Raw genomic sequence first — 13,432 nt, forward strand, 5'->3', positions numbered from 1 at the left:
TCCTTCCATCGTGAAACTTTCCTTCTGAGTTTTGGAGTTCATGGAGCCATGTATTCCTTTATTATAGCAATTTCCTTATCGTGGATAATATTCCGGTATATCTATATATATATCCAAAAATACATTTTTTGCCTTTTCAACAAACAACCAACCTCCTCTTTATATCAGCCACGTTTGTTTGAAATAGCCAGCAATATCCGTTGAAGCTTCCTACAATTTAGGAGATAATTTCCAACAACAATTTTCTAAAGAATTATAAAGTGTGGTAAGTTCCATAGAACTCGCCATGTGTCAAGAGTCAATTGATTGACTTAATCTTGAGAAATTACCTGAAATTGTATTCATGGTAATATTTCCATGTCATAATTTCCCTTTCCAAAATAGGAGAATGTGGACCCTTGATTTAAAGATGACAAGTCCAATTCCCAATTGGACTTGCTTCTTTCCTTTTAAAATAGAAAGCTCCACATGGTAAGACTTTGGTGGGTCCACGCATTCCTTGCTTAATTCCATATGAGATCACGTAATTTAAATACTCTGAATGGAATTTTCCAGAGTTGTGATCCACCATAGCAAGTTCCATTGGAACTTTACACGTGCCTCTTCTGTATTGGTAGATTGCATCTAATTTCCCTTCAACAATTTCAACTCATATGTTCCTTTTAGAATACCAATCCAATGGGGCAAGTTCATTGGATCTCGCCACATGTCGCCTTTTCATTGGACTAAAACTAATGGTGTAAACAATATACTATGGTAGGATTTGAGATGGATTCTAACCCGTTGAGAACCCGTGTGATAAGTACTGTCCATTTTGTAATTGAGCTTGATGGTAAAGTCGTTGCAGATGCTGTTAACTGATCCTCTTCTTGTCCCATTCATCTTCAACCAGTGGTGGAGGACATTCAACAGTGGCTTCATAGTTAACGATTTTTCTGTGAGCTTTGCTTCTAGGTCAGCCAGTGGGGCTGCCCATGCCTTGGCTCATTTTGGTCCAAGTATTAAGTGTAATATTGCTTTCTTTTTACGGCATACCACTACCATATACGTCACCATTATATTCATCCACTATGCTTGTCACAAGTCCCAACCGCTGCTAAATTCCAATTTTAGGATCAACTTTGGACAAATTTGAGGAAAAAACTTTCATCCCATTTCGCTTTAATTCGTTGAATTTTGTGTCGAATCTAATTTGAGATACCAAATGCATGTAGTATTCTTGCCAGAAAGATTTTTGGTTGAGTGACTGATAGTCGGAAGTTGGATTCGCAAGGTACGTACTGCCTTACGACTATAGTCTTAGCCAATGTGTATAGGAGCTGTCCCCACTCCTGAAGACCCAGTTGGGCTAACTTTTTTGGCTTTGAAGCAATTTTCCTATTCCCCTTGTCTTTTAATGAAAGAGTGCACTTGCTCTTACTGGGAGCCCACTTGGGACTTTGTGTTGTGCACTAAAAAAAATCCTTTTGTGGACAGACCTTCCACACAGGATTGGATAGAACTAGGGCTCATTTGTTCTCTACAAGCAAACGATCTAAATGATTATTAAAATAGGAATGAGGGGAAGCAAAAGAATGCCAGTACTGCAAATGTTCCAGCTGGTTCATCTAATATCTATTATCATCGTCGTTGTCGTCCTACTAATTAAGGAAGCAAGTTCAGCCTCTAATTATTCTATGGTGAAGCCCAACTGCCCAGTGAAATGCGGGGATTTGAGGATTCCATATCCATTTGGCGTAGGGAAAGGATGTTACTTAAACAAGAAGTTTGAAGTCACATGCAATAAATCTACTCTCTACTATTCCCATTCCCATTTACAAGTGTTCCGATTCTCTTTGGATCATCACTATGCAACTATTGATGGCCAGGCTGCTGTTCTTTGTCACGACAACAAATCTGGACAAAGTTTTATTCAGTCTGTGTTTTCAAGTTTGGACCAAGAATTCCGAATCTCTGGCACCCAAAATAAGTTGGTTGCCATAGGATGTGACTTCTTTACTTATATCACTGAATTTGAAAGTGCAGAATACATAAGTGGTTGTTCATCACTTTGCTATAACACAAGCAGGGATAGCATTTCCGTCCCTCCTTCTCTTGATCATAATATAAATCACTCTTCTTGCTCAGGCATTGGTTGCTGCCAGACTAGTCTTCCAAAAGATCTCATCTCCTTCGAGGCGCGCAGCCTTTCCATCAATACAGAGGGACGGTCCTGGGCCTTCAAGCCATGTAGCATTGCTTTCATTGCAGAAAACAACTTCACAGAATTCAGAAAATTCAACATCTCTGGTGTTACTCATTTCAGTGTCTTGCCTGGTGTCCCAACGGTGATTGACTGGGCAGTTGGGAATATCTCTTGTCATGACGCTCGCGCAAGATCAGACTATGTATGTGGCCCTAACAGTTACTGCATAGAATCCAGTAGTAATTACGGCATAAGATATAGATGTCATTGCTCTCAAGGATACCAAGGGAACCCTTACCTCCAAATTAATGGATGCCAAGGTACGTAATACAGATATATGTATATATGCATATGTATATGTACTACTTTATTTATTCAGCTTGCATATCTGAATAAACAGATGCTGTATATGCTACCTGGTGTCCCTTCCGTGGTTTTTTGGTTGGTATCAACATTCAACAATACTAGATAGGGAAAGGAAGTACAGATGCTATATATACCAAAATTTTATTTTTATTTTTTATTTTTTTATTATTATTATTTTTAAACATAATAACATGAGATCACAATTAAGCTAATTGAATCCACACTAGTTGCTCTGTTTTTGGCCTTGTGGCTGGTTTAATCTGTTGCTGCTTGTTGGCCTTACTGGGTTTGTCTGCTTTGTATATTCTTCCCTTTCTTTTTATAGTTCCCATTATAATTTTATTTACCAAGAAAAAGAAAAAGAAGGAATTTAAATGAAAATTTTATACTTAATGTACAAGTTTCTTATTTAATTTTATGATTTTTTGCCCCTTGTTGATTCAAAAGACATTGATGAGTGCAAAGACCCAAAAAATTGTTGGGAAACGTGCTAGTTTTAAAAACTTTTTGAGGAATTTTAATTCATACATCTTGATTCATCACATAGAGACAAGTTTTATGCAAAAATAAAAATATGATGTATCATTCAATTAATGGATTGAATACTTACATCAAAGGTATGAGTAAACCTTTAAAACTTTCCTCGAAAGTGAATGTTCTCACTTATTGTAAATCCCTTAGCAAAATGCCTTCTCCTTAGATCTCCATCTTCTTGGTAATTATTTTGCCTTTAGGAATCACTCATAAGCCTCCATGAATTACCTTGGAAAACTAGGCTTGTGGGAGCCTCTATTAAATAAGAACATAAACCCTAATTTTCTAGAGAGAGAAAATATATATTCCTTTTTCCTTCTACTAAAAATCACCCCTAAAATATACATAAACCATGTATATTTATAGGCAACATAAAGGTAAAGAAAAGGAAGCAACTAATCCTTCTCAATCTCTAATTCACATGTCTCAAATCTAATATGATTCCAATATCAAGTTGGGCTATGAGTGAGAATCCATTGGGCCTATTATTTTATTGGCTACAATGAATTAATAATTGGCCCGGTCCATGGACCCAATTCAATTAATTCATAAATTAATTTCTACTCCACTAAAAGAAATTAATTGAACTCCAATTAAATAATAAATAACCTGTAAGTCAATATTGCACTTTGACCCCTCTATGCATAATTAGTTATCGAATAAACAAAGCCATCAATCCGACTACTTAATTAATATATTTATTTTGGTACCTTTGATTATTTCTGGCTCGATCACAATAAAACATTTGTTTGACAAAAATAATAATTTAAATAAATAAATATATAATAAATCATTTTGTCTAAAAATACACGAAGGCATTCGAATTTACTTTGTGATCAACCATAATCAATACAAAATAAATATAAGTAGCAATGATGCAAATATTGAAAATATAACCCTCTAACTATTAATTACATAACTACCCAAAGTGTCGGTCTAAGGATCCCGAAGAATCTGCCGAATAAATCAAAGTAATTATTAATTAATAAAAGAGTCTATAATTTTCTCATACTTAAGAGTCAAATGCCATGACGGTGATAGGGAGCAATTGCATACGACGGCTCTCGCAATATATCTCAACCTAACGCGGATCCAGTTCAAATCTTAATTAATTATGAGTCCATCTATAATTATCGACTATGAACCATTTATGATTACTATTTATATATCATGCATTGATTGCCATCACAAACATATATATAAATATCTCTTGTAATCAAATGGACACTATCAATTCTATAATGAATCGAAATATAATACATTGAATTCACCAATTGTATAAAACATAAATATTTCATAAACGTCAGGAACATATGTCACTTTAATCCAAACAGGAATTTGTTATGCCAGGGCATATAAATCCCAACAGCTCCCACTTGCCCTCATAGCCAATTCAAATTGCACCTAACTCCAATGTTATCCAGATGATGATCAAAATTATTGATCAATAACACCTTTGATAATGGATCAACAAAATTGTGTTCCAATGCAATGTTCTAGCCACAAGTACATTTTCCTCATAGCCAATTCAAATTGCATCTAACTCCAATGTTATCCAAGTGTTGATCAAAACTATTGATCAACGACACTTTTGTTAATGAATCAACAAAGTTGTGTTCCAATGTAATGTTATAGCCACAAGTACATTTTCTTGCCGGGCAATATCATGTAGAACATGATACTTCCTATCAGTGTATTTTGTTCATCTATGGAACCTTGGGTCATTGGTTTGGACTACTTCTGCACTATTGTCGCAATATAGCTCGATAGGCAGGCTAGTATGCTCCACAACCTCTAAATCAGTGAGATCAAACCAATAGGCTTCTTTTGCCGCCTTTAAGGCTGCAATATATTCCACCTGCAGGTTTGAGTCAGCAGTTGAAATCTGCTTAATAATCTACCAACTGATTTTCCTTCCATTAAGTGAACATACACTAAGTCATGAACCTCATAGTATCTACTTCTGATTGAAAATCAGAACTAGCATACCTGACTAGGACCATATCATCACATCCATAACTAAGTATGATATCCTTAGTCCTCCTTAGATACTTAATGATATTTTTCACAACAGACCAGTTATCAAGTCCAGGATTGGACTGATATCATCTGACTATCCCTACAATGTAGCGGATGTCCTATTTGGTATAGACTATGGCATATATGAGACTCTCATATGCCAAAGCATATAGTTTCAGTCTCATTTGCTCAATCTCCTCTGCTAGTCTTGGAAAACTACTTACTAGAGAGAGCAATCCATATCAATAAAGCAAGAACTCATTCTTTGAGTTATACATACCAAACCTGGTCAAAACTTTATTAATGTAGGATTATTAAGATAAGCATATTTTCCTTTTAACCTGATCTTGCAAAAGCTTGATCCTAGGAATATAACTTACATCTTGAAAATCCTTCATTTAAAAGTAATTGAACAACTACCTTTTTATTGATGACAAAACTTCCACGTCATTATAAATAAGTAGGATGTCATCAATATATAGAATTAAGAAAAATAATGACATTCCCTTGTACACTCATGATTTATTCACTAAGAAATCTTCTAGTATCTTTTTGTAGATTAACTTGCCTTCCATAGGTATCACCCTACTAGAAAGTTCTACAAGATTCCAGAATTTATTAGAATACATAGATTCCAACTCTGATTTCATAGTAACTCGCCAAAACGATCTGTATCCATATCGGTTCACGCTTCCGTGTAGCTTACTGGGTCCAACTCATGTTTAACAGGGATGTCCATAATGGTCTCACCTAAAAACATGATTCTATCGGTTGGATGATAATCCTCCCACTACATTAATGTACCGATGGAGGAATCTGTGTAATAGATGATGCTGACGCATCAATAGAGAATTCATATATTATTCTCAATCTCTATAATAAGTGTGTTCACATATGGTACATCTGGTACTCATACCATATTCTCTAACATTATGCTACTAGGTATGTAATTCATAATATGATCCTCCTATAGATAAACAGTGAGTGTAAACAATCAACTTTTATCATTGAGATCATAAAATAATCCATCCTAGTGACTTTTAGAGTAGCTATCAAATCTATCATGCGTATGATCTGTTTCCAACTTACTTGTCTATATCAAGCGCACATGTGCAAGACTACCCAATATGTACATGTGATTCAAACTAAGATTTAGTAAAAAACACAGCTCAACGGTATCCTTGAGACAGACTAAGATGGAATGCAGTTCATAATGCGCATCGATGTAATTAACGCTAAACTCTTAAATGAAAGAGATAATATAGCATAACTGATCATAGATCTAACCATGTTAAGTGGAATTCTGTTATTCCTATTTGACACCTAAATACATTTAGGGTCAATTGCGGAAAACTGGTACATAATACCCTCATTGACCATATAGTCTTTGCACTATCCCAAGAAATACTCATATCCTCGATCAGATCGAAGTGTCTTGATAAGTTTACCTAATATGTGTTCCACATCAGTCTTAACCTTCTCAGAATATACCAAGAGTTTAAGACTTGTGTTGCATCAGATAAACTTATCCAAAACGTGAGTAATCTTGCTTGGATGTTCATAAGACCACACGTGTCAGTGTGTATCGACTCCAATTGTCCTTTATGTCTATTTCATCTGGATGATTAAGGCCTAAGAGTTATCTATCCTTCAAAACAGGGTTCACAAGTTTGGTTTAGGCTCTCCTGCCTCATTAGGTAATTAGCCTTCTTTGACCAATCTTTGAATCTTATTTTGATTCATAACAACCTAAAAATAGACATTAAAAATACAATGAGTCAAGAATAACAATTTTTCTCTTAACATTCAATCTAGAAGGTGTAACATTAGTTTTTATATCCTGCAAATCTTAAAAGTTTGTGATTATAGTATATTAACCATCTTTCAATACACCAGAAGCAATAGCATATCTATTTAATTTTATAAAACCAGTTTTACAAAATAACAACACAGTTTTTATAAACCATAAGTGAAACAAAAATTAGATTACGTCTAACTTCTGTGCATAAAGATAGTTTTCTAATACTAATATCCTCATACTCTCTAATTTCTGATGTAATACTCCCACTGACCTAACTACAACCTTGGCATCAGGTCAAAAGATAAATATATATCCATATCATCAAGGCTTCTGGATTCTTGAAATCCTTACGATGAATTGCAAACATGTTTAGTGGCTCCAGAATCTATCCATCAGGAATTAATAGATGCAACCACATAACATAGCTCAATGATTAAATATATATTTTCCTATGCCACGTCATTGCTTAGACAGTTCGTCCTATAGTGTTTTAGTTAACGGCAAAAGAAAAAGTTTCATTCGCCCTCAACATACACTGCCTTATTCCCTTTAACCTTTTAGATACCTATGTTTTGTGCTAGCCTAGTCCTATTATCATCCTTCTTCTTTGCTTTGCCCGTCCACTTGGGCCTAGAAGAAGATGGTATAGACTAGGTTAGATTGATAGGAACGCCCAAACTCTTAATTATCCCTTCATCTGTTACCAATTCTATAAGAATATCAGCGAGTGTGAACTCAAACTGATTCCTTATTTAGTTCACTCTAACAGAGTCGAACGAGTTTGGTAACAAGGCAATAATCATGTCAACTTGAAACTTACCACCCAAGTCAGCCCTATTGATCTCCAGCTAATTTTAAATAATAAACAATCATTTTCCAAAATTCGATTTCATACTGGAGTTCCTTAGGCTATCTTGATGCTATTCAAGTCTGATATAGTACTTTAGCATACTCTCTATCTAATCTCACCAAAACATCTTATTGACATTTAACATGATGCTTTAAGAAAATAAAATAATGTAAATGTTAGCTTTGGAGCGTATTCGATGTAAACTCTAGAATATTGCACCAATTCATCTCATTTGCCTTATTTCACTTATTCAAAGTATTAATATTCTCTTGGGTATTTTAAAGTAAAAGGATTAGATTTTAGGAGTAGTAAATACATTTGTACCACCACGTTGTGAATAAAATATCTAAATTCCTTTTCTAGTCATTATAAATGAAGTCCACATACATTGAATATGTAAGCAAGTAGATAAACTGGATTAGACATAATTAATCTGAATATAAATGCATTCATACAATATGCAAGGTGAATTATTAATACTGTCATGCATATTTAAAATTAAAATGAGCTTGTTAACCATATAATACAATAAATCTCAATCGAACAAGAGATCATTATCATTATTGGTGAACAATCCCTTTTAATTAATACGGGTCCCTCAACTCTGTAGCATAATAAATCAACCAATCAATATGTCAATAACTTATCCTGTTGGAGGAGTTCATTATTACTATTGTTGAGATTCATTTACTATTAAGCGAGCACTTCCATTAAAATAGTATGTGGGTCCCTTAACCACTGCATGAAAAATCGAATAACCAATACGCCAATAACTTATTCGGTTGACGAAGTTCATTATTGCTATTGGCGGGCAAATCCCATCATTTCCATATCTCTTAAGACAATGCATTGTCTATCTATATGAAATAATTCCCGATTATGTTTAGCCTTTCTAAAATCACCTAGTATAGACCACTCCGTTGGGGAGCTAACACTATTGATTTTAGATTGAGTGTATAACGTTATTAAAACTCTAATGAAAAATAAAATATTAAATATCTTGTCATTATAATCTAGACTCTTTAAATCATGCGTAGGGCCTTATTTTTAAAGATCTAATTAGAATGAACATTTAATATTATTATTTTCATGAGATAACCATTCTTGTAATATTAAGACTCTTCAAATCATGCGTGGGGCCTTATTTTTGAAGACCTAATTACAATGGTGTTAATAACAAAGGCCATGGGGCAATGTATAAAAATCCCCGCTCCCACTCAATTTTTAATCATTCATAATTAGGGTTTTCATTTTATTCATTTACATGATATAATGCATGCAAAACGTCTTGATTTTAATCCAATTAAATTTAGAAAATATTTGGACTTTAAATGATTCACTAATATTTAATTTGAGGCACACTTTTTTAAAATAATTTACAAAAATAATTTTTCATTTCCCAATAAGTGCCCTCTAATTAATTAGTAATCAAATCCAATTAATTTTCATAATTTAACTAATATAAATCAAACCATTAAATAAATATCATGGATCCAATGTATGAACAATAATAATTAGCAATTAATTATTTCATGCATCACATACAACAATAAATAAATGACAAATAAAGCAAATTAAATGGCCAATGGATTCAGCTTTTAACATTTAATTGCTCTAAGTATTGCGCGAGGGTCTATCATTAGCCGCGTCACATGGGATAATTTCCCATCAATCCTTCTTGATCTCCGGCCAAAACCTTGCCGCCAACAACTCTCCGGTCACCGGAAAATTGCCGAAAAATTCCAGAAATTAAATTAGGCCTTAAAAAAAATTCCAGAAAAATTCCAGAAAATTTCTAAAAAATCCCAGAAAATTCCTGAAGCCTAATTTAACCGTTTTGGACCTTCTTGAAGCTTCATAGCATCCTTTGACGAAGATTACATGGCTTTAAAAATATTTACAATTTGAAATACAATGGAAAAAATTAAATTACATCATTGAACTTTCAAACGGCTAAATCAAAGCCTTAATTACATTCATCCAAAAATAAAATTACATTAATTTAACCTATAAGCTTCATCCATGACCCAACCATACATCATCATTCATTCACAATTATTCATACATCATCATGTATCAATATATATCAACATATTAAATCATACATCAACATACATCAATAAAAATATATATGAATATAATTTTAGATCCATGAATGATGATTTTCATAAAATCATGATCTCTAATAATGAATCAAACCATGCTCTGATACCACTGTTGGGAAACGTGCTAGTTTTAAAAACTTTTTGAGGGATTTTAATTCATACATCTTGATTCATCACATAGAGACAAGTTTTATGCAAAAATAAAAATATGATATATCATTCAATTAATGGATTGAATACTTACATCAAAGGTCTGAGTAAACCTTTAAAACTTTCCTCTAAAGTGAATGTTCTCACTTATTGTAGATCTCTTAGCAAGATGCCTTCTCCTTAGATCTCCATCTTCTTGATAATTACTTTACCTTTAAGAATCACTCATAAGCCTCCATAAATTATCTTGGAAAACTAGGCTTGTGGGAGCCTGCCTCCATGAATTATCTTGGAAAACTAGGCTTGTGGGAGCCTCCATTAGATGAGAACATAAACCCTAATTTTCTAGAGAGAGAAAATATATATTCCTTTTTCCTTCTACTAAAAATCACCCCTAAAATATACATAAACCATGTATATTTATAGGCAACATAAAGGTAAAGAAAAGGAAACAACTAATCCTTCTCAATCTCTAATTCACATGTCTCAAATCTAATATGATTCCAATATCAAGTTGGGCTATGAGTGAGAATCCATTGGGCCTATTATTTTATTGGCTACAATGAATTAATAATTGGCCCGGTCCATGGACCCAATTCAATTAATTCATAAATTAATTTCTACTCCACTAAAAGAAATTAATTGAACTCTAATTAAATAATAAATAACATGTAAGTCAATATTGCACTTTGACCCCTCTATGCATAATTAGTTATCGGATAAACAAAGCCATCAATCCGACTACTTAATTAATATATTTATTTTGGTACCTTTGATTATTTCTGGCTCGATCACAATAAAACATTTGTTTGACAAAAATAATAATTTAAATAAATAAATATATAATAAATCATTTTGTCTAAAAATACACGAAGGCATTCGAATTTACTTTGTGATCAACCATAATCAATACAAAATAAATACAAGTAGCAATGATGCAAATATTGAAAATATAACCCTCTAACTATTAATTACATAACTACCCAAAGTGTCGGTCTAAGGATCCCGAAGAATCCGCCGAATAAATCAAAGTAATTATTAATTAATAAAAGAGTCTATAATTTTCTCATACTTAAGAGTCAAATGCCATGACGGTGATAGGGAGCAATTGCATACGACGGCTCTCGCAATATATCTCAACCTAACGCGGATCCAGTTCAAATCTTAATTAATTATGAGTCCATCTATAATTACCGACTATGAACCATTTATGATTACTATTTATATATCATGCATTGATTGCCATCACAAACATATATATAAATATCTCTTGTAATCAAATGGACACTATCAATTCTATAATGAATCGAAATATAATACATTGAATTCACCAATTGTATAAAACATAAATATTTCATAAACGTCAGGAACATATGTCACTTTAATCCAAACAGGAATTTGCTATGTCAGGGCATATAAATCCCAACAATTGATGAGTGCAAAGACCCAAAAAATTACCCTTGCCCAAAGGGTGCTCTCTGCAAGAACACTGAAGGTAGCTACTTATGCCCTTGTCCTTCTGGTCACAAGAGTGATGGAAATGGAACTGGATGCAAACCTGACCAAGGGAGACAATTATTAGCTCTAATGATTTTTTTATACTTGAAATGTACAACTTTTAATTTACATTTTTTTCTTGTTGGTTCAAAAGACATTGATGAGTGCAAAGACACAAAAAGATATCCTTGCCCAAAGGGTGCTCTTTGCAAGAACACTGCAGGTAGCTACTCGTGCCCTTGTCCAGCTGGTCACAAGATTGATGGAAATGGTACTGGATGCATAACTGACCCAGGGAGGCGATTATTAGCTCTAATTATTCCTTTAAGTAAAATCCTTTGACATACCATTTTGCCCTCCTCTCCATGAAATTGTGCTCACTTTTATTTCTACACATGCAGGCTTCGGAATTGCTATTGGCATTCTGCTATTGATTGCTACAGGTTTATAGTTGCACGGTGAGCATAAGAAGAGACAGAAAAACAAACTAAAAAAGAATTTATTTAAGAGGAATGGAGGTTTGCTATTGCAACAACAGATCTCTTCTAGTACTAATAGTGTTGCGAGAACAAAACTCTTCATCATAGAAGAGTTGGAGAAGGCGACAGACAATTTTAGCAATAGTCGATTTCTTGGCAAGGGAGGGCTTGGTACAGTTTATAAAGGGATGTTATCGGATGGAAGCATTGTGGCTATTAAGAAATCTAACAAAGTTGATGAAAATCAAGTTGGTCAGTTCATAAATGAAGTTATTATCCTCTCTCAAATAAACTATAGAAACATTGTGAAATTGTTAGGGTGCTGCTTAGAGACTGAAGTTCCAATACTAGTTTATGAATATGTCTCAAAAGGCACCCTCTCCGAGCATCTTCATGATGAGGGCCATGCTTCGATGTCTTGGGATAATCGCTTGAGAGTTGCAGGGGAAATTGCTAGAGCACTTGCCTATTTGCACTCGTATGCTTCTACAGCTATCTTTCATAGAGATATAAAGTCTAGCAACATACTGTTGGATGAAAATTATAGGGCTGTAGTATCTGATTTTGGACTTTCAAGGTCAGTGCCACTTCACCAGACTCATTTGACGACATTCGTTGGGGGCACATTTGGTTACTTGGATCCAGAGTACTTTCGATCAGGGCAGCTTACTGATAAAAGTGATGTTTATGCCTTTGGTGTAGTTCTTGATGAACTCCTAACGGGGGAAAAAGCCGTCTCTTCTGATAAATTTGATGAAGGTCTTGTACTTCATTTTTAATCGTCAATGAAACAGAATCGTTTGTTTGAAATTCTAGAGCCACTGGTTGTGAATGACGGTAAGGAAGAGGAGATTCAAGCTATCGCTACTCTTACTGAAAGATGCCTAAAACTGAATGCAAGGAAGAGGCCAAATATGAAAGAAGTAGAAGCAGAACTGGATCAATTGAGAAAGATAAGAGAGCAGCCACTACTCAAGCAGAACAGCGAAGACAACTACGGTTCGGCAAGTGAAAGGTCCCATTCTGACACAATTGATGCAGTTGAAGAATAAAAATAATAGTCCACTTATAATTTCAATCTTTACTGCATGTAATTAAATTTTTAAAATCTGTTGGCCATAAAATTTTGGAGTGAAGCTGGTTCCCTTTAGTGTGTATTAGTTTTACTTTAATAGGCAGACATATTAGAGTACTCTGATAAGTTGATTGGTGTCAGTTGTGTGGTGTTCAATGCATGTATATTTTATGAAATTGTTGCTTTGTATTTGGTTATTTCTTATTTCTCTTTTCAATGGTTGGCCAAGTAATGTTGAATTGTTGATGGAAATATTCAACTTCAACAGAGGTGTAGTTTACAAGATGTGCCATAAAGAACTGTTTCTTTTCCATTTTCCCTTCCTTTGGGATGAGAAATTATCAGTTCTTTTGTATTTGATTGATGTTTTT

The 13,432-nt window shown here is 34.0% G+C and overlaps 2 protein-coding genes across 2 annotated transcripts; both read left to right on the forward strand.

The window, feature by feature from the left end:
- Nucleotides 1-1,221: 1,221 nt before the first annotated feature.
- LOC132303014 (wall-associated receptor kinase 5-like) lies at nt 1,222-13,337 on the forward strand. Its single transcript, XM_059800028.1, has 3 exons — nt 1,222-2,505; nt 11,662-11,835; nt 11,909-13,337. Exons 1-3 carry the CDS (start codon nt 1,539-1,541, stop codon nt 11,956-11,958), a joined length of 1,191 nt encoding a protein of 396 aa, XP_059656011.1. The 5' UTR covers nt 1,222-1,538; the 3' UTR covers nt 11,959-13,337.
- On the forward strand, nt 12,175-12,765 carry LOC132304849 (wall-associated receptor kinase-like 1). Its single transcript, XM_059802557.1, has one exon. It carries the CDS (start codon nt 12,175-12,177, stop codon nt 12,763-12,765), a length of 591 nt encoding a protein of 196 aa, XP_059658540.1.
- Nucleotides 13,338-13,432: the final 95 nt, after the last annotated feature.

Source organism: Cornus florida, unplaced genomic scaffold (genome assembly GCF_030987335.1).
Source record: "Cornus florida cultivar Cherokee Brave unplaced genomic scaffold, ASM3098733v1 CherokeeBrave_3.0.0_Hap2_Chr04, whole genome shotgun sequence".
NCBI lineage: Eukaryota > Viridiplantae > Streptophyta > Magnoliopsida > Cornales > Cornaceae > Cornus > Cornus florida.